Here is a 21,375-nt window from a genome sequence, read left to right as displayed (position 1 = left end):
ATATTAAATACCTAGGCGAAAATGCAACTCATTTGCTGCTCTATGTTCAATACCTGCTAGAGTCCCATTGGAGTGCATAGTTTCAAATAAAAAGCAGGCACTTAAAAGAACAATGTTGTGTTCTAGCTCAGCACAGTGATGGCTGACCATGACAGTGGAAACTTTAAAATAAAGATAATCTGTACTCATTTAGAAAACTTTAGGGAAGGTGAAGAAAACCTGAGGCTTCTGGTAGGTATTTCAGTGTAAGTCCATCTCCATTTTGAAAATGGAAACAAGTGCAAGTGATCTGGATGCTAGGATGTTTGCATTGTACTGTGAATCACATGGATTCCATTCCATAGCTGCCTGGAACGACAAATGCAAAACAGCAGTGGCGCAAAACCAGGGTTTGACATTTGCATTTGAAGGCAATATCTGCAAATCGTTTGGATATGATCTTTATGGCAAATGAGTCATGCTATTTTCATGGAGTTTGTTTTCACGTTTTTGCTGAATGCACAGAGTGCCCCTTACAATGTTGAAGTTCTATGGCCTCTGTTATATAGGACTAGATGATCACAATGGTCCTTTCTGGCCTTAGAATCTATGAACGTCCCCTCCAAAAAGCATTAAATACAAAAGCAACATTTACTAGTTTCATCAGTTACTGCTTGTCACAGTGCTATGCCAGACACGCAATAGAATCAGCATTTAAGTGCAATCATATTAAGAGTCCAACTGACTATTTATTCCTGGGTGATTAGAGAATAGATACAAGGGGAATAAGTAAACACTGGAACTAGAGTCAGTTCTTACTAAGAAATGCAGTGCCACCTGCTGGAATTATCTGCAATATCACCTGGACAAGATGCACAGGAAGCTAAGACATTCCATACCAGAATAGCTCAATGTCTCATCTAATCTGATTGCCCACTCTATATATGACTGTAGGAGGTACTTGCATGGATGCCATCCTGAATTGTGCCCAATTTCAGGGTTGATGTTTTGCCACTCTGCTGTCAGAACCACCTTTCCTGCTTTGTATAATGTAGGCATGCCTTCCTGGATCACAACCGGATCTGCTGGGCAGCTGAACTGGTTATTACTAACATTGGCTCATAGGGGATTGTACCTTTAAAAATAACTATCCAAATGCCAGACAGAAACTTCTGTATATAACCAGAGGTTGTTAATAGAGTTAATCAGTGGATACCCAGAAAGTATACGTCTCACCATCTGAGCATCTTTGTCCTGAAAAAAAAATCCTGGATAGAACATGCCCAGAGTTTGGATAAATTTAGATCTGGTTCCAGACCTGAAATTTGTGATGTAGGCCCATCTCTAAGGCCCAAACCAACCCTCCACATCGAAATATCCCCAAACTTTGGTCAAGTTTGAATTCAGATTCAAACTTTCAAGATGAGTCCAAGGAGGAGTCTTACTACAATGCCATAAAATATAGCAGATACTTTTGATTAACAGATTTCCATCTAGCCTTGGGGCTATATCCTGCCTTACTTCCTGGCCTGCATCTACTATGGACACTAGTAAGACTTTGTCCATGGGTAAAGGATTGTAGGTGAGTTTTTAACAATAAAATTTCTCATAATCACGTTTTACTTCCTTGTTTATATAAAATTATTGGGCCCAATCTACCAATACCCTGTGCAGTCATTTGCACCAGTGCAAAATGAACGTCACATGTTACCCTTTCTGATTTGGTAGTACTTTGCCCAGGTGTCAATAACTGTCCAGGGCCATAGTGAATGCGGCCTTAAATTCACATTGTTAGTTCAAACCTGTATTCTCATCAGAATCTTTTGTTCAGTGAATAAATTCCATTGTAAAAGGATAATTGCCAAAAGCAAATTACAGAGTATTCTAAACCAAATGTATTCTTTTCCAGAATATTGTCCTCAAAGTTAGAAGAGAGAACAGAATCTCCAATGACAAAGTGGATTTAAATAAAATAGGAGTTTGGTGGTAATATGGTGATGATCTAAGAAAGGGAGTGAATCTGAAATCCCATTATTTAAGGTAAATGTAATTCGTCTACAATGGAGATTTTATAACTTCACAGGTAGCGATGGACCTGAACCAAAACCCTCAGATCCAGATACCTCCACACTTGAGGGAAATCCATATGCATGTGGCCAGACATAGTTCTCATATTCCTCCCCCATCCACAACTCTCTCCTGTTAATTCATTATATAGCCTGAATTTTACCATTATTTGTCTGGCAATCAGTTACTGTGATTATTTATTATTTGTTTAGAGCCAACAGAGTGCTAGGAGCTTGACAGAAGGGCATGAAGACAAGGCCCTTGCTACAAAAATCTCATCATCTAAACAGATAACATACAGATGAGGGAGAAAGTTTGGAAAGTGCCAAAAGCAGCAGGACTGAAGAATGAAGACGAGCATATAGCTTGTAGGTCCCATGCTTTTTTAAAAATGAGTTATGTATCAGCAAACACTTCACTGTGTGGGATGAGGGACTTCACAGAGAAGGTAGAAGCATGGCAATCTGTATGAAGGAAGGGTTGCAAAGCTGTTTAGAAGTCAAGAGTGGGAGCAGGCTGCGGAAGGGACAGTTACTAAAGGTGGAGAGAATAGAAAGAGGGAATGTAAAAGGAGAAAGCAGAGAAATAGATATCATGCAGGCTGTGCATGGGACTTGAAGAGAAGGACAGCATGCTTACATGTGATGTGGTAAGGCATGTCACCTTGAAACAGAATCTGTTCATTTACAGGATTTTTACTCTCTAACCACTCTAGCCTGTTATTCTAGAGGCACTCATGAGTGCTGACTTGCTGGCACAGACCTCATTTTTTAAAAGGACGAAGAACGTGGAAACATTTGTTTAGTAAAAAAAAAAAAATCCACATTCATTATAAAAAAGGAGACCTGGATTTTTCAGTCAGTTTTTGGGGCTTGTGGACTCTGGCAAAGTCTTGTTAAAAGCACTGGGGAAGTTGTTTGTTTTTGTCATGGATATATGCACAAAATTTGGGCATATTCACTTTTAATAACTGATAGTTTGACTGCTTGTTTCTTGAAGTCACTCACGGATGGGCTGGCAACTGTTTCATTGGAATAAGCAGTAGTTGTGACGAAAATGCTCATTCACAAACAGAAACTTCCAAGGGGATGACAAATACAAAAAGGGAGGACAGGTTGAGGCGTGCGTAGGTATTTGAGGGATACACTTAGACACAATTTTCACACAGGTGTTGGGTGGTTTTGCTTTTTTCAACCCTAGCATGATAGATTATTAATCATCTTTAGCCAGTCTGTGGGAGAGTAGCAGACACATGACAAACAGATTGCACTGACTGCATTGTTGGTTTAAACCCCACTACATAGCATGGTTCCATTAGATTCACACAGGTTAATGCATTTAGGGACGTCTCATGGATTTTGGTTATAGGTGAGTTTCTGCAAAGTTGGGAGCATGCTGTCTTGGTGCGCTTTCCCTCTTCTGCAGATGCATATCTACATCCACGTACGGATGGGAGCATGGGACTGTTATGTTGTGCCCAACAACTATAGACCATTCAAGTCTCACAGACTGCAAATGAGACACATGTAATCAGTGAGTCATTCTCATGAACAGCAGGGCTGAACCTCCCCCCAAGTAGCTTCAGGCCAGTACAAAAGCATCAACTTTGTTATTTTGGGTTGCTACACAACAGCGTAGCATCAGGGTAGCACAATGGGATGATAACACCAAGAAGTTGCAACACAAACATTGCTAGTTGCTGCCACCACCACAGCTGTTGTTTCATGCCAAGGCCCCTCTTTTCAGCTTGTGAGACCTGGGTTCAATTCCTGGCTCTGCCGTAGATTTCCCATGTGACCTTGGGCAACTCACTTCAAATCTTTGTGCTTTGGTTCCCTAGCTGTAAGATGAGTATAATAGTACTTCCTTTCTCTCATCTAATTTGATCCTAAACTCTGCTATATATATGCATAATAGGAGGCAGCCCTCACGCCACTTAGCAAATCGGACCCCAGTCTTAGCTGTAACATAATGTTATGCTACTACTGTAACATATTACCATAAAGACAAAATGCTAAAGCCGGGGTAGTCAATAGGCGGACAGCGGGCCAAATCCAGACAGCCAGATTCTTTTGAACAGACTCCAAAATCTTATAATTATTGTTATTAATTTTTTAATTATTTTCTCTGGTCTGGACCTTGACCAAGAAATGTGGACCTCAACAAAAAAATAACTGACGACTCCTGTGCTAAAGGGTAAAATAGGGGAATACATATGAACGCTTTGAATGAAGATTAATTGTCATTTATTAACTTTGGTAAATTTTTTGACTTTCCCAATCTAACCTGAATATTTTTGAACTCTCATCTTTAAGTGCTCCATTATTTCAGAGAATCTATCTACAATAATTATCATACCACTGCTCCAATGGAAGACACAGAAGCCAAACTTTGCAGTAATGTCAAAGAAGAAGCATTCAGAAGGGAATTGCCATACTGTACAGGAGAAATTGACTTCATGGCTTCCGGAAAGAAACGTGGGAAGGTATGATACTTCTCCCATTGAGGAACTTCAGGCTCTTGACTTCTATTCCTATTGTCAAATTATTTGGTTTGCATTACAGTAGTGTGCAAAGGTCAAAAACAGGAGCAGGGCATCAGTGTAGGGTGACCAGATGTCCCAATTTTATAGGGACAGTCCCGATATTCAGGGCTTTTTCTTATATAGGGACCTATTACCCCGCCCCCATCCCAATTTTTCACACTTTCTATCTGGTCACCCTACATCAGTGCTATGTGCTGTACAAGCCCATGTGAAGTCATGGTTCGTGCCCCAAAGAGCTTACAATCTAATTTAAAATAAGACACAAATAAATGCAACAAACCAGAAGAAAGGGGGGGGGGGTGACAGTAATAAGATCACTTAGCTACATAAACAAGCATCATGCACAACTGGATGGCTTTGAACCATTTACACTTTTAGTTTATTTTGCCCTTCCCAGCTTTGTTTATTTGCATATCATTTGCCTATTTCAGCTTCTGCCCAATCAATCTATTTTTTAAACTTCTACTTATTTAAAACATTTTTAAATGTACCCTTTGCCTATTTATTTATTGAAATTCTACCCTGACTTCATCCCCCTGCACTTCCAGAAGGAGTTTCTGTTACCTTCTGCCCATCCCATATCCATAATCTCGGTCTTGGATGCTACCTAGTAAAACTCCCCCGAGTCAAGTCCTCCACAGTCACTGAGACTCCAGAACTCCTCTCCTCTTAGACATTCAACAAGCCTTGTGCTGATGAAGGCATGGGATTCTGAGCAGATCCTCAGCTGCTGTAAGTCAGCATAGCTACTTTGACCTAATGAAGCTATACTGATTTACACTAGCTGAGAGCCACAAAATGTGTAAAGTGCAAAGTAATGTTAAGGTGAATCAGTGGCGAAGGTGGGAAGAGGATTCAAGCATCCTAGGCTCCCAGCCCTGTATTCAAACCACTAGAGACCACTGCCTCTAGGGCAGTGGTTCTCAACCAGGGGCACGCAGCGGCCTTCCAGCGGGTACGTCAACTCACTGAGATATTTACCTAGTTTTACAACAGGCTACATAAAAAGCACTAGCAAAGTCAGTATAAACTAAAATTTCATGCAGACAAGGACTTGTTTATACTGCTCTGTATACTATACACGGATATGTAAGTACAATATTTATATTCCAATTGATTTGATAATTATGTGGTAAAAATGAGAAAGTCAGCAATTTTTCAGTAATAGTGTGCTGTGACTTTGTATTTTTGTGTCTGATTCTGTAAGCAAGTAGTTTTTAAGTGAAGTGAAACTTGGGGGTAGGCAAGACAAATCAGACTCCTGAAAGGGGTACTGTAGTCTGGAAAGGTTGAAAGCCACTTCGCTACAGGACACATACATGCATTTGCATTCACAATCATATTCAGCCAAATGACACCTTCAAGACTCAGGTGTATATTATTACCCAATATACAACACAGAGAAGGAGACAACCTCATCTATGTCAGTCACCTATTTATTTTTTAAACTTTGGAAGGTGCTCAGATGCCACAGCAGTGTGTGGTTTAGTGACCATACAAAGGTAACAAACTCATGCATTCAAAATAGGCAGATGCAAAAGAAAAGGGTGGAAAGATACAAAAGTACAATGGGATCCTATCTAAACTCCAACCACAAATATACTTTTAAAGTGGTTACTAGCAGCCAAGATTAAAAAACGTGACTAGTGATTAAAAAATTGCTACGACTTTTAAGGGGCCTGATTTTCAGAAAGGGCTGAGCACCCATTCTCTGAAACATCAAGCACCTTTAAGATGTCTCAAGTTGGGCATTAAAAAAAACAAAACAAAAAACAAAAACACAAAACCATACACACACACCAAACAGGTTCCCAAAAATCACAAGGCACTTTTAAAATCTTGGCCTATGCATAGCTCGCTATAAATGTGCAATACAAAATAAATTAAAACGGATGATCAAATTCTATGCTGCATCTCTCTGGAAGGCACAGCCCAGGGGACTTGTAGGTAGGAAACTTCTACCTTTCAGACTGTAGGCTGCTGCAGGACCAAAACAAACAGTCTCTGATGTTATTTAGGCAGCCACAGGAGCTGCTCTCAGTTATAGCAGCCTCCACAGCATTACCAGACCAGCCACAGTGGTTTGATTTGTTTCCCCATCCTTGGTTCTATCCCCAGCACGCAACAGTATGCCAACAGGCCAGCACAAGGCAAGGACAGGTAGTCCGATACAAAGTTTATCCCTGGGGAATCCTCCCTGGCCTCTTGTGGGCTTCTTTACCATCCTAATACACCATCAGAATAGCATGTAGGGGCTGGAGTCCCTCTTGGAGTCTGCACCCAGAAGACCTTATAACAAAATTAAGATAAAAAGAAAAGGAAGCATCAGATTCATGGAGGCAATGATAAAGGGTGTTAATGATAAGATCACACAATGGCTTGTGTGAGTGGTGCACATGTTGAGAGTTATATAGGTTACTGTTCAGTAGATTTTTTAAAACAGGTTAAGGCTTCCTTGAAGAAGTATATTTTGTTGGAGGGAATATGTATAAATAGATGGTTTTAACACTTTTTCTTTTGTTTCTGTTGTTTTGTAATTTGTACCCATCCTTATGTAAAAAACAATACCTTCTATAGTATATAACAAAAGCCTTATTGGAAGCAAAACAGTATGTGATTTAAAGTGCCATAAATAAATGTTAAGTCACTGGTACTTCCAAAGCACATTGCTATAGAATGAAGACAACACACATGAATACCCCTAGGAAATTAGATCATAATTATATATCAGAGTATGTCCACAGTTGAATGGTGGCTGGGAAAGCTTAGTACAATGGGGTTATGTGGTTGCAGTCCTTAGTTTTAGTTTATAACAATGGTCTAGTAGACTTGTATGTACTATACTCTTCTGTTAAATATTTTAAGAGCTGAGGCTCTTCGGTTTATTTCCTCTGGCTGATCCTATTGACATCATTGATCTGTTTTAGACTTTAATGCCAATCCAATGATGAATACCATGTATCATATTTAGTAAATACATCATCAGAGAAATCTTTGCCCGTTATTGAACTCTGCATCACTGAATTATCAACAGATTATTCAACAGAAAGTAGAAATCCAGCTCAAGTGAAGCCAATGGAAAAGAGCATAAACTAAGGCAGGTCATGAAAATTAGGAAGGCTAAGAAAGTATTTGAAGAGCAAATAGCCAAAGACATAAAAATAGACAATAAATAATTTAGGTAGTGCAGAAACAAGAAGTCTGTGACAAAATGGTTAAGCCCACTGGGCTCCACAGGAGTCAAGACTGGGGCTGAAGAGGACAAGGGCATTGAAGAAGAAGAAGAAGAAGAACTAAATAATGCATCAGTCCTCACCACTGTGGATATTGGGGAGATACACAATGAATAATTAACCAGTAGAACTCATTGCCATAGGAAGCCAGTGAGGTCAAGAACTTTACAGGATTAAAAGACATAACTAGATATTTATATGGATAACATCCAACATTTGTTTATTTTGTTTTTTTAAAGGAATATAAAGCCTCATTCTTTCTGTACAAAAAAAGTCAACTACTAGGTGATGGAGGTTGGGCAGACACTTCCCTCTATTGGCTGGTTTTTCCATAATTGTCCATTACAGGGTCTTCTGCATCTTCTTCTGAAGTATTTTGTACTGGCCAGTGTCATGAAGAGTATTAAACTAAAACTTGTGACTTTGGGCATCACTTAGTCTCTCATTCTCAGTTCCCCATCTATGAAATGGGCATAATAGCACTTCCCTACCTCAAAAGGGGTGTGGTGAGGATAAATACACTGAAGATTTTGAAAAAAGAAAAGGAGTACTTGTGGCACCTTAGAGACTAACAAATTTATTTGGGCATAAGCTTTCGTGAGCTACAGCTCACTTCATCGGATGCATTCAGTGGAGTGAGCTGTAGCTCACGAAAGCTTATGCTCAAATAAATTTGTTAGTCTCTAAGGTGCCACAAGTATTCCTTTTCTTTTTGTGAATACAGACTAAACACGGTTGCCACTCTGAAACCTGAAGATTTTGAGGTGCTCAGGGACTATGGTGATGGCTACCCACACATTGATCTGATCTGGCAATTCCTATGGCAGAACTGCCTCAGCAAGGTCTGCAGGATCAGTCCTAACATGTGGCTCTGTCAGACTCACTGTCCTAAAGTGCTTCCTCATGGCAAGACTCAGCATTGCAGTCCCTCTGCTTCACTATCCCCTCCAGACTTCAGTGGTCTGGGCTGTGACATGGCCCTCCGGCCAGGTCACACAAAGAGAATCACATCTTCCAGAGTTTGATAGGTCAGCCCTGCCTGGGACACCCACCAGCTTCTGGCAGAGGCACCTGTCTCAATTTTTGCTTCTTTTCATCCGTAAGAGAGGCATAGTCCTTCAGTTTCCAATACGAAGCCTGCCCCTGGGCATAAATTTATTCACATACACCAGTGCGGTAATACCCTAAAATCTTGTAAGTCAAACCATTCTCCAATTTCTGTAATAAACATACAAAGTGGGATTTTCCCATTCCTCTCTCCAGGGAGATCGCCCTCACAGCACCCACTCAAGAGTCAATACCAGCAGCACTTTGTTCCCATTTCCATTTGCCCCCGATCAAGGACCCCACTCTCCAGCCATCCCTATCGGACAGTGATCAGTTTCTTCCTACCTTTCATTCACTTCTTCACCCAGAGGGCTCCCCACTCCTGCAATGTTTTACTCCTGCAGACCTGCCTGCAAGTTCTATCCCTGCTCAGGGGCACCCACAACAGCTTTCTTGCTTCTGGGTTCAGCTCTTCTGACCAAGCCGGATTTTCTTCGGGTTCTCTCCAACACTCCTGTTGCAGCTCCCATAGGAGCTCAGCTTTCTCTACTGGATCTCCTGAAGCTCTCTCCCAAGAAGCTCCTGCCAGCTCTTCGTTGCTGTTCCCTGCCTCAGAGTCTGAGGCTGCTCTCACCACACCACCTCCTGCGTCTGACTCTTCTCAGGCTCTGACTCTCCAAGTCTCCTTCCCTCTAGGGCCAGGTGCCCTCTCAAGCCTAAATTGACCAGCCACAGGCACATTAACCTCTTCCTTCTAAGGATACGTCTACACTGGAATAAAAGACCCATGGCCTGGCTGCAGCTGGCCCAGGTCAGCAGGGTTGGACTCATGATGATTGGGCTGCAGGGCTAAAAATAAAATAAAATAAATAAAATCGCTGTGTAGACATTCAGGCTCAGGCTGGAGCCTGGGCTCTGGGGCCCTCTCCTCTCACAGGGTCCTAGAGCTCGGGCACCAGTCTGATCCTGAACATTTATACTGCAGTTTTATGGCCCTGCTGCCTGAGCCAGACTCAGGTGACCCAGGTCAGCCACGGGTATTTAATCGCTGTGTAGACATACCCTTAAAGGGCCAATGTTACTATTACTCTGTGACACAGGGTGTCTAAACTCAAGGAAACAAAATCTCTTCTGCTCTCCCCAGACGCTATTCTCTGCAGTTTCTTTCCCCCTCTCCCAGCCTCTGCAGATTTCTTCCTTCCTCTTTTACAGAGCACCACTTCACAGGGCTTTCTCCCCGGACGCCTGGTTCCTCTCAAGCTGCTGACCCTCAGGGCCTCTCTCCTGGAGTCTCTCTTTTCCCAGGCCTGTTTCTGAAGTCTCCTTCTCCCCAGCTGCCTTCTCCCTTCAAGGAGAGTCCCAGCGTACAAACTCCTTCCTATAGACCCCTCTGTAGTTCCTTTCCCAGAGAGCACAAACTCACAACTACCTCTCTCTGGGGTCACCTCTTTCTTGCCCTATATTTACAGGAAACATCCAGTCTGGTTCTCCCCAGCTGGGTCTAGTCCTTAATGACCTGTCTCCCCTGCAGGTGACACAGATTGGGCTAATTGAGTTGTCAAGCTCCCCTTAAACTCTGTCACTGCCGGTGTGGGGTTTGTACACCCCAGCACAGGCTTCCTGTCCACAAAAGGTTTTACATCCTACACCACCTTTACCTGATATGCCAAGTCTCGCTCTTCTTGGAGACAAACTCCTTCTTTTTTTAATATTGAGGTCTATCAGTAAAGTATTTCACTGTTATGGTGAAGGATTTTTCCCATCTGTTCCAAGTATATACAGAACATCTCTGACCCATCCTCTACAGTAAAACTGTAATTTGATCAACACCAGTCTTGCTAATGACCAGGTATATGAACCATTTCCACTAATGGGAGGACAAAGGGGAGAGAGAGGGAAATCACATAAAAATGATGTTGAGGAAGAACAAGTCAGCATCTCTTCATGTTCTGATGCCTCCAATGCATTGGAAATCACTTTATAGTGGTTTGAAGGACAAGAAGAAAGAAATGCAGTGTACCACACTGCAACTTATGCGCTGTATTTGCTGTGATTTTGAGAAGTATCATTTTACCAATTAGTTTGTAAAGATAGGGGTTATACTGTACTGCTATCTTGTTACGCAGTGCCCTTTTGTTTATTACAGTTTGTTAAAGTTCCATGTGCCATCCATCCTGGAGTTATATTTGATATTATGATCAACAAATGGAACCTATCTGCTCCCAACTTGGTTGTCTCTTTAGTTGGAGAAGAAGAAAACTTCCAAATGAAACCTTGGTTACGGGACACCTTAAGAAAAGGACTTGTAAAGGTCGCAGAAAGTACTGGTTGGTTCAACTTCTAAAATTGGGAACTTAATTTCTTCTACCTCTGCCCTAAAGAGTCCCCATCCAGCATTTGCCAATCTTTCATCATTAATTTCAGTGGAACAGCTCATATGCATAACAATTAAACACATGCTTAAGGGCTTTGCTGGATGGTGGCCTACACCTGTATTAAGATATTTATTAATGATACAAGTTACTGCAGTATGACTATCTCAGTTATTTACTACTTCATCCAAATTACTTCAGACAGTGGTTCTTGCAACTGATAAACATTTGAAGTGCAGTTATGCTCTAAAAGGTGATGGGGAAAAAAGTGTCACCGTGGGATCCATATCAATTTTCTCTCTCCAGCTCCCTAGTAGTGGTAGGATTTTCAAAAGCACTCAGCATTGGCCTAACTACACTTCCATTGAAGTCAGTCTTGGCTGCAGTGGGAACAGAGTTGAGACAAGAGAGCACTTCTGAAAAATACCATCTGAATCTCTTCACCTTATGATTAAAAGTGTGTGTTTGTGTCTCAACTGGCAGCCCATCAAACTCAACCTGGAATCTGAAAGTCAAACTGACCTATTGTGGGTATCACATCCTCACCATTCAAAGAATTTTTTATTGGAACTGAGTTGACAATTTTGTTAAGTGATGCAGAAACCAGAAGAGAATCTGGCTCACTTTACCTGGTGTTCACTGCAGGGCTAACAGGAATGAAAAGTATTTGAGACATTGACACAATAATTGGCAAATAGGACTCTGAATACACATCTGTCAGTTAAGAGGCCATTTTTTCTTGGCCCCTATGAGCATAACTGCATTTTGAAGTTTATGAAGTGCTTAAAGCATACTTTAGTGCTCAATATAGTATATACTCGGTTCATAGTGCTTTGCTGGTTCAAAGGGGGAAAAAAAGTCACAGTGTTGTTTTGCTTTTCATTACTAAAAAAAGCCAAGTACTAAGGTAGTATCAAAAGTACCATAAACAGAAATAGTTATTGAGATCATTGCAGCTTCTATTTATGCTTAGTGTAAACTTCCTATGCTGCAAGTCATCTCAGTACCTACAAGTGGACACTGCTAAGGACTCTGGCTTATTTTTATTTTACTTTCCTTTTTGTCTACTGACACAGTTTGGGGAATATGCTAAATCATTTAGTGAGGGGGACCTCAAGTGGTTTGGTTGTCACTACAGCATCCAGGTCTGGTAATCACCGTGGCTTGCCCTAGGCACATGAAGAATGAACAGAGCCCGGCTCTTTTGCGGAGTCCGCTCTCCAGTACGCCAGAGAGCAAGGCAAAGAGAGTGTCAGATACTTTCCCATAGAGCTAAATGGAAAACCCCTAACCCAGCAACTCATCTAACAGCCATTTCCAACATCACACGATCAGTCCTCCCAATTTAGTTCTTCATCCCAACTGCAAGATGCCACCTCCCCAGTTCCCACCCTCCTTGCCCCAAGAACTAGTACTGCCTCAGATATGCAGACTGTCATATCTTTACTTCCAGTAATATCATTCCGCCACTAGATGATTCTCTGTGCTCCATTGAACATCCCAGATGAGAGTATGGTCCCTGCTAAACCAAGATGACAAAGCTGGAACATGTTTGTTTGTACCTATCGTTTGTCATTGCTTTCTTTAATAAAAGTGTCCTGTTTAGTACAGACTGTGATTCTATATGTAATGACACAAATTATCGATATCCACTAGAGGCCTCAAAGATCTGACTTCTCAAAGGCCCGAAAAATATCTAGAGCCAGCCTGGACAGACACATAGTTAGAGGTACTTATATACCAAATGGTAAAGCAACTAACTCCATAATGTTCTTATTGAATTAATTTCAGGTGCCTGGCTCTTTACCAGCGCTCTACGTGTTGGAATAACGAGGCATATAGGGCAAGCAGTCCAAAATCACATGCTGGCTAGTACTTCAGCCAGAGTAAGAGTGATTGCAATAGGAATAACTTCACTGGCAAAAATTCAGCACAGAGAGATTCTGGACAATGTGAAGGTATTTTTCTCATAACACTTACAGTATGGGGTCATTTAAATATGAACTGCCTCTCCAAAAATAATTACTAATGGTAAGCAGCAAAACAATTGAGCTGCCCAAGATGACAAACCCAAGGAGCAAAATGAGAATGAACAGGAAAGATCTGAAATTATATTACGATCATAATGATTTTGCACCATGTGCAGGCAATCCATAGATATCGCCCCCTGCGTAACAAGCAATGCTGCAAATATCCAACAGGTGTCGGTATTATACATTTGATTAGTACAGAGTCCAGGAGAAAAGTGCTGACTTAAGAAGAACTTGGAGGAAGAACTTTTTTATATATTAATAGGATACCACTAATACTTTTTGCTTATGTCACCTTTTATCTGAAGATCTCAAAAAAAAATTTTTTTCCCCTTACGAAGTTTGTTAAACAAACAATTCTATATGATAGGGAACCTGAGCCAGGCAGGTTTAAAGCTGAAGTTGTCATTAAGTGGTCGTTGAATTTGAATGCCTGTGATTTTTGGTGCCCCGCTTAATATACTTTGGATCTGAATTTCAGAAGTACTGAGCAACCCTTGTTTTATCGGCAGTCAGTGGGAGCTCTGGGTGCAAAGCTCTTCGGCAATTAGGTCCAAATGGTCCCAATTTGAGCATATAAAGTCAGTGACCTCTTTTGAAAATGTTGGCCCAAATTACTTGCCCAAGATCATAAGTGACCCAAAAGCAGAGTCCAGAATTTAATCAGGGTTCCAATTCTGCTGTTCTGACCACACTACTGCCGTATCTATTATAGTCTGAGTGTAACAACAACAAGGTAGATGTGTTTATGATAATGAGCAAAAATCTAGATCTACACGGTTATGTTTCTGTGTATACACAGAAGAAGACAGCACAAGAGAGCCAGTTGCAGATCCTTGATCCTGGGGCTAATTCTTCATGTTTTTATTTATCAGTTAGTGTCACAGATGTGCTCAGTGCCTCATCCTTGGCCCCAGAGAACAAGAAGGATCTGGGCCCTTCAGGAATACACCTCGACAGTTCCTTGTGACCCCTGGCCAAACTGTGTCATTAGAGGGCTTGGTGTTGCAGAGGGCCCCTAGGCCTAGGATTTGGCCCTTGGCTACTGAAATGTGCTCCTCACCCTCAGGCCCCAGTCATTAAATTATTTATATGGTACCAGTGCTGTACACAGAACTGTCCAGACACATAACATGACATCTCTACCCAGAGGATCTAAACATACAAAACAAAAAGACAGCAGGAGGGAAGGGAAAAGGAAATCAACAAACAAGCAAAACAACGGAGCAGACAAATTGGCTGTATCTTGCTAGAGCCCAGTGTTAAGTGTCAGTGGGGAGGAAGGGGAACGGGAAGAGGAGTGTGTTTGTTTATTTATTGAAAACCATCCTACTGCAATGTGAGCTAAATGAAAGGATCATGATGAGAGAAGACAAGAGAGGTGGGCAATCCTAGTTTGAGTTGCCACTGACAATACACCCAAATAATAAACAGATGAACTCCAGGAAGAAGGGATTTATTGCCAGAATGGGGCAAATTATATGTGTGTATATAAAGCTTTTGTGCCTAGACAGTGGTTCTCAGCCTTTTCTGGGCAGTGACTCCATGTTGCAACAAAAAAAAAGTTTCAGGACATCCCACCCATCTGGTCATGGGAGAGGGGAAGAGGGAGAAAGAGGAAGGGTTACGCCCTCCCCAAACACACACACACACTTTTTGTGACCCATTCCCCAGAGAGTGCAACTCCTAAGTTCAGAACTGATCGATTAGACCATGCATAGTCTTGCCAACAAAGTAATGCTGCATAGTTTGAATTAGTATGTACATATAGTGCACTAAATTAACTGCTGGTGTAAAGACAGACCTAATGCAATGGAAGTCCATGTAAATGGGGGTATTTCCATTAGCAGAGACTTTGGTCCTTGGAACCCTTCAGGCTCTATTCCCCAGTCATCAGGGTTTGTAGCCCTTGTCATTTGTCTAAGATCAGAAAAAACATATTTCCAGGAGTTCTGAACTGATGCCCCCATCACAAACAAGATGTTTGGTGTCAATATATTTTGCAGAATCCAAAAGGGAGACTCAGAAGACTTTATTTTTCTACCGGTGCCCAATCTGGCATCTTTTACACAGATGCCATTCTCTTTCTCCCAACTTATAAAAGAGACTTTATTGGAAGTGTCTGAATATTTATTTTCTTCTATGACATAGTGCAAAACCACTAAAATCAGACAAAAATAGAAAATCTATTTTATAAAGATTAACCTCTCTCTTTTCTAGAATGAAAATCTTGTATGCTACAAGTCAGATGATAAAGGCCAAGGGCCACTGTACTCCCTTGACAACAATCACTCCCATTTTATTTTGGTGGATCAGATAAATCCAGATGAGCCAGATGGAACTACTAAACTACGGCTCACCTTGGAGAAACACATTTCAGAACAGCGCACTGGGTATGGAGGTAGGTAGATGCAAAAGAAATTAATCAAGTTGTTAGCCAATATGTATATGTTATACAAATTGCACACCATATCAATATGCATTAAATATTAGCAAAGTTTTATATTTGAATGATATTATGTTCATGTTTGTTCATTCATGCTAAGTATCCCATAACTCTTTCTAAAGCTAAGTCAGCTTTGGTATTAGCAAATGCAAAATCTGTCAGAATCAAAATACATTCAATCTATGTCCTACTACAGGTATCTTCATGGAAACTGGTTTGGAATGTAGTATCCAAAACAGAGATAAGATAAGAAAAGTACAGAACAAAAACAAGTTGAGCAACTGTTACAAAGTGGTGGGTTGGATTTTAGTGACGTGCAAAGAATTTTGTAATTCTTAAAAACATATTATAGATACTAGCTGAAATGCATATCTTTGACGCACACCTTCTGTGTAAGGTGACCATGCTGGGAGGTAAGGATTGGTTCTTGGAAGGAGGGTACTTATGTCTCCTCTTCATATTGTACTGCTTTGACTTTAGACAATACATCTGCTTAAGTTCGGTTATTTGGTCTCTTGAACTTTTTTAGGAACAAACCACAAGTGTAGTCAAACAACTGGCTACACCTTTTAGTCAATCAAGTTATCACAATATTCATACTCTAGTAACACCTAGAGCCTCCAGCTGAAATCAGGGCCCATTGTGCCAAGCACTATACATACATACATATATATAGTAAGAGACGGTAAACTCCTAGGGGCAGGGACTGTCTAAACAGACAAGACATAAAGGAAGTATTATTATCCACTTTTAATTGTTGGGAAATTGAGGTCAAAAAGGGATTAAGTGACTTACTCAGGGTGACACACAGAGCTGGGAACTGAACTCCCACATCCCAGTCTAGCTCCTTAAGCACAAGGCTATCCTTCAATGCTCAAAGCTGACATGCAAGAAGCTTTAAAGAACTGAAAATAAATGTAGATTAAGTACCCCCAAATAACAGCTATAAGAGAGGGGCATTCAGCATACTGTACTATCATTTTAGATCCCCCCCAAATTCATGGATTGCTGGCTCTCACTCCAGGAGACATGACATCCATCATGGAACGAGGGGCTCGCTGAAATGCTCAGTCATGTCCATTTACTTGAGGGAGAAATTCAACCCTGTAAAGACAGTGCAAGGTCCATGCACCACTTAAAACTACTTAAGCCCTGTTTAAAATGGGACTTAAGTGTTACATAAGGCCCCATACCAATCATCCGCACAGGGGGAATTCCATCCATAGTGGAAAGTGTTTTCACTTCTTCTTGCTTCTATATCTGCAGAGCTAACGTAGCTAACAGAAAGTGAGCTAGATAATCTCTCTTCTCACTCATCAGAATTGTTAACTAAACTCCAAATTCTGCCCTCAATGCGGCTGCATTGACTAACAGAGAATAGGAGTACTTGTGGCACCTTAGAGACTAACAAATTTATTTGAGCATAAGCTTTCGTGGGCTACAGCCCACTTCATCGGATGCATAGAATGGAACATATAGTAAGAATATATATATATGTTAGTCTCTAAGGTGCCACAAGTATATATATTCTTACTATATGTTCCATTCTATGCATCCGATGAAGTGGGCTGTAGCCCACGAAATCTTATGCTCAAATAAATTTGTTAGTCTCTAAGGTGCCACAAGTACTCCCGTTCTTTTTGCAGATACAGACTAACACAGCTGCTACTCTGAAACCTCACAGGGAATGAGAATGAGCCTAAAGAATGTTTGTTAAGGGTGATGATATTCATATAGGAAAGAACCCAGTTTGACTCAAATCTCAGGCTGAGTTTGCAGGGCTGGCATTTAGAAATAACCTCTTTTTACTTGTTAACTAAGCAAGAGTCACTTTGCAGACTAGAATTTTATTTTAAAGACAAATAGCAAAAACTTGTCACACGGTACAAGACAAAGTCACAACTGACCCCACTATATGTCATCTTCATGCTCCAGCTGAGTTCTGTGTTAGTTCTGTCACCACCTGCACTGGTTATTCTGGGATATCTCATGGAGAGGGAAGTGGTGATTTATACATTATTTCAGGCAACCTAATAATAAAAAAAGATAAATAAATAAAAGATGTTTAAAAATCACTTGATCCAAATACTCCTCTTCCCCTTGCAATTTATTGGTGCATTCATCACTTGACTCTACAGAGGGTTTTTTGTTTTGTTTTGTTTTTTTTGGTGGGAGCCACTTTTTTTAGACATACTTGCAGGCCCATTTGAAATGCACTTGGTAGATTTTACAGTATGAACTTCAGTTGTGCTATCTCTAGAAATAAATGCAGCAGCTGTTGGGGAACTGTGAAGGATGACTACTTCAGCTTTTTTGCATGCTGCTGTGAAAATGGTTAAAAATTCATGTCTGCAGACTTTTAAATGGTCAAAGTTATTGCATCATGTAAAGTTGCATCTCACTGTAGGCTGATGTGAAGCAACCTAACAGAACATTAAGAAAGAAATGTATGGTTGATTCTGGCTCAGATCTGAGTCATCTGTCCTTAACAGAATTACATAGTCCTCTCATTCATATCACTTTTCCATTTATTTTCCCTTTTCCTACATTCTGTCTTCACATTTTTCTGCATAGTTTAGTCCCAGATCCGGCAAACATATACTGACATGATTAACCTGATGCACATGACTTATCCCATGTGATGGCTCCACATCGGGAGAGATGGTCAAAATTACAATTTTTCAATGAAAAAAACATTTTTCTCAAAAATTCAGCGTTTTTTAACAATACCACTCGTCAAAACTTCCCACTATAAAAAGTTTTAGTTGAAAGTTTGAAGTACATTTTTTAAAAATTAAAACCAAAAAACAGCTTTATGCATCTATAATGGTAAGCGTGTGCATAGATGCAGTGAGGAGTCTGGCTACAGAGAGCTCCCTTCAGGATTGGGGGCCCAACATCTGCTCAGAGGCTATGCATCAGAAAGTTAAAGAGGATCACCCTAATTCCATATGAAGCATTCATGATCCTATTGGAAACAGAGGAACAGCCACCACCATCTTGTTTTTCTAGCATCTAGGACACTGACAGCTTTTTAAGTCAGGACAAGTGGACAATAGTTAGAATCCATTTGCTGTGTATGTTCTAATTGTATTCAACCTAGCATTCCAAATACTGGTTCTCCCAGGGCCTCGCCATCCATCCTAGGTACTTAGGTGGCACTCATCACGGTAGTATGGGTGCCACCTCAGAGTCATTAACACCTCACAGTCATTAATGCATTTATCCTCACAACATGCCTGTGAGGTGGGCAGGGCTATTATTCCTGTTTTACAGACAGGTGCACAAAGATACTAACCGATTGTCCAAGGTCACACAGGAAGTCTGTGGCACAGCAAGGAATTGAACCCTTGTCCCAAGCCCGTGGCTAACACGCTAACCACTGGACCATAGTGCTTTTCACAGCCTTTGCTGTCAACCATCCTATTGCCCGTGTTCTCAGGGTCCATTGCTCTTGTTTCAGCCCATGGACAATATGATGGCACAATGCTTTCCAGAAGATGGCAGCAACACATCATCATCTTTATGAATGTTAGGAATGTAAACGTTTTCTCATCTATTTCACAGGAACAGGTAGCATTGAAATCCCTGTGCTTTGTTTACTGGTAAATGGAGGACCAAAAACACTTGAGGTAAGAAGCTACTTGTGATATTTAAAAATTCATTCTAAAAATACCCCAAGGAGGTAAACAAATCCATGTTTTGTAACTGTCAAATATTAAATAAAATTCACTTAGCAGAACGTTTTGCTGGGTGCCAACTACAAATCCAAGTAGTAAGATATTATACAATTTGTATAACAGTTAATTTTTTAGTACAAAAAAATTAAAAATTCAACTTAGATGCATTAGCTTCATCAGTACATCCTTTGCTGCAAGAAATAGTGCAGTTTGAACAAATTCAACAGAAATATTGCTTAGTTTTAAAAGTATCCTCAGATCACTTAAGTTTCCTATCTGACTACACATCTAGTTAACACCGTAGAAAGTGAGCAGTGGAAATCTGAAAAAAAATCTGGTGAATTAGAAATACTAGCCATTACTTACAAAGCAAGTAAAAACAGATTATAGAGGCATAGGTGCTGGAACTAGAGGTGCTCCCACACCCGTGGGCTTGGAGTGGTTTCCATCATATACAGGGTCTACAGTTTGGTTCAATAGCTCTCAGCATCCCCACTATACAAATTGTTCCAGCACCCCTGTAGCCAGGCAGCTTTTCCTGGCAATGATCAGACATTGCATATTCAATGCTGCCTCTCAGAACTCAGGGAAACACAATGGCAGATTTGCAGTGCTATGAGACCAGTATGTGCTGGTCTCATAGCATCATATTTCCACCAGATCTTCTCTTTATGGAACAGTGGGCTCAGTGCGGTACACTGCCAACTCTGTCTTAGCAGCGTTTGTAAATTGACCTGAAGATTCAGCTTTGATCTTTTCCCCAGCAACTCCACACATTATGTTTGGAAACAGACTTTCTAGCTGGGTGACATAGTTTTTCTTCAATTTCCATTTTATCTTCACTGACTTCCTGCATAACAGACCATAGAATTTCACCCAGTAATTCCTACGTTGAGCCCAACAGATTGTTTGAACTAGAGCATCTCACTTTAATAAGACAGCCAGCCTTGATTTAAAGATTCCAAGTGATGGAGGATCTACCAGACACTTTGTAAATCTGTTGCAGTGGTGAATGACCCTCACTTTTTTTTTTTTTTGAAAGCAAAAAGCCAGCCAGTTAGCTATAAAATCCCCCTTAGTAGTTGTTCTCTACTTGCTTTACCTGTAAAGGGTTAAAAAATCTCTCTGGATAGGTAAAAGGAAGGGAGTGGGCACCTAACCAAAAGGGACAATGGGAAGGCTAGAACTTTTTAAAATTGGGGGGGAAAAACTTCCCCTTTGTTTGTCTGTGTTGTTCTCCTGGAGGAGAGACAGGGCTGGAACTATGCTGTAAGAAGCTTTGGGCCAGGTATGAAAAATCATTAGATCATACCTAGAAACTTCTCATTTAAAACCCCAGAAATGTAAGTAGATCAGGAAATGTCTAGGAAGACGTGATTAGGTTTATTTCTTTATGGCTTGTGGATTCCTCTGTGGTAACCCCAGGTGCTTTTGTTTTGCTTGTAACCTTTAAGCTGGACCTCAAAAAAAGCTATTATCGATTCTTAATTTTTGTATTTGCTCTTTTTAAATCTAGCAATAGCCTGAGTTGTCAGATTTTTTTCTTTTTTTTTTTTAAATAAAAATTTACCTTTTTTAAGGACAGGATTGGAGTTCTGTGTCCTAAGAGGTTTGTGCACATGTTGTTTAATTAGCTGGTAGCAACAGCTGATTTCCTTTGTTTTTCTTTCTCAGCTCTTCCCGGTGGGTGGGGGGAAGAAAGGGTTTGAGGGTACCCCATAGGAAGGAATTCTGAGGGGAACATTCCTGGGTCCTCAAAGGGGTTTTTCCACTTGGATGGGTAGATGCTGCCACCACCCAAGATCAGAGAAAAGCTGTAAGCTTGGAAGTTTAATATAAGCCTGGAGTGGCCAGTATTAATTTTTAAAAATCCTTGCGAGACCCCACCTTCTGCACTCAAAGTGCCGAAGTGGGGAATCAGCCTTGGCAGTGTGTCTTTGCCTTGTTTCCTATTTGAACTTTTCTTGTTTCAATTT

At 40.8% G+C, this 21,375-nt stretch overlaps 1 protein-coding gene across 1 annotated transcript in view; it reads left to right on the top strand.

Annotated features, from left to right (window-relative positions):
- Positions 1-1,918: 1,918 nt before the first annotated feature.
- The window catches only part of TRPM5 (transient receptor potential cation channel subfamily M member 5), a 59,411-nt gene continuing 39,954 nt past the window's right edge, over positions 1,919-21,375 (top strand). The window contains exons 1-6 of the mRNA XM_043548745.1: positions 1,919-2,019; positions 4,378-4,531; positions 11,018-11,198; positions 13,035-13,201; positions 15,494-15,674; positions 19,287-19,351. Of these exons, the coding sequence (XP_043404680.1) occupies positions 4,415-4,531; positions 11,018-11,198; positions 13,035-13,201; positions 15,494-15,674; positions 19,287-19,351 (711 nt within the window). The 5' untranslated portion in view covers positions 1,919-2,019; positions 4,378-4,414. The remainder of the gene's footprint in view (positions 2,020-4,377; positions 4,532-11,017; positions 11,199-13,034; positions 13,202-15,493; positions 15,675-19,286; positions 19,352-21,375) is intronic.

Source organism: Chelonia mydas, chromosome 6 (assembly GCF_015237465.2).
Source record: "Chelonia mydas isolate rCheMyd1 chromosome 6, rCheMyd1.pri.v2, whole genome shotgun sequence".
Taxonomy (NCBI): domain Eukaryota; kingdom Metazoa; phylum Chordata; order Testudines; family Cheloniidae; genus Chelonia; species Chelonia mydas.
Note: the sequence above shows the minus strand (reverse complement) of the source record. Positions and strands in the feature narration are given on the sequence as shown.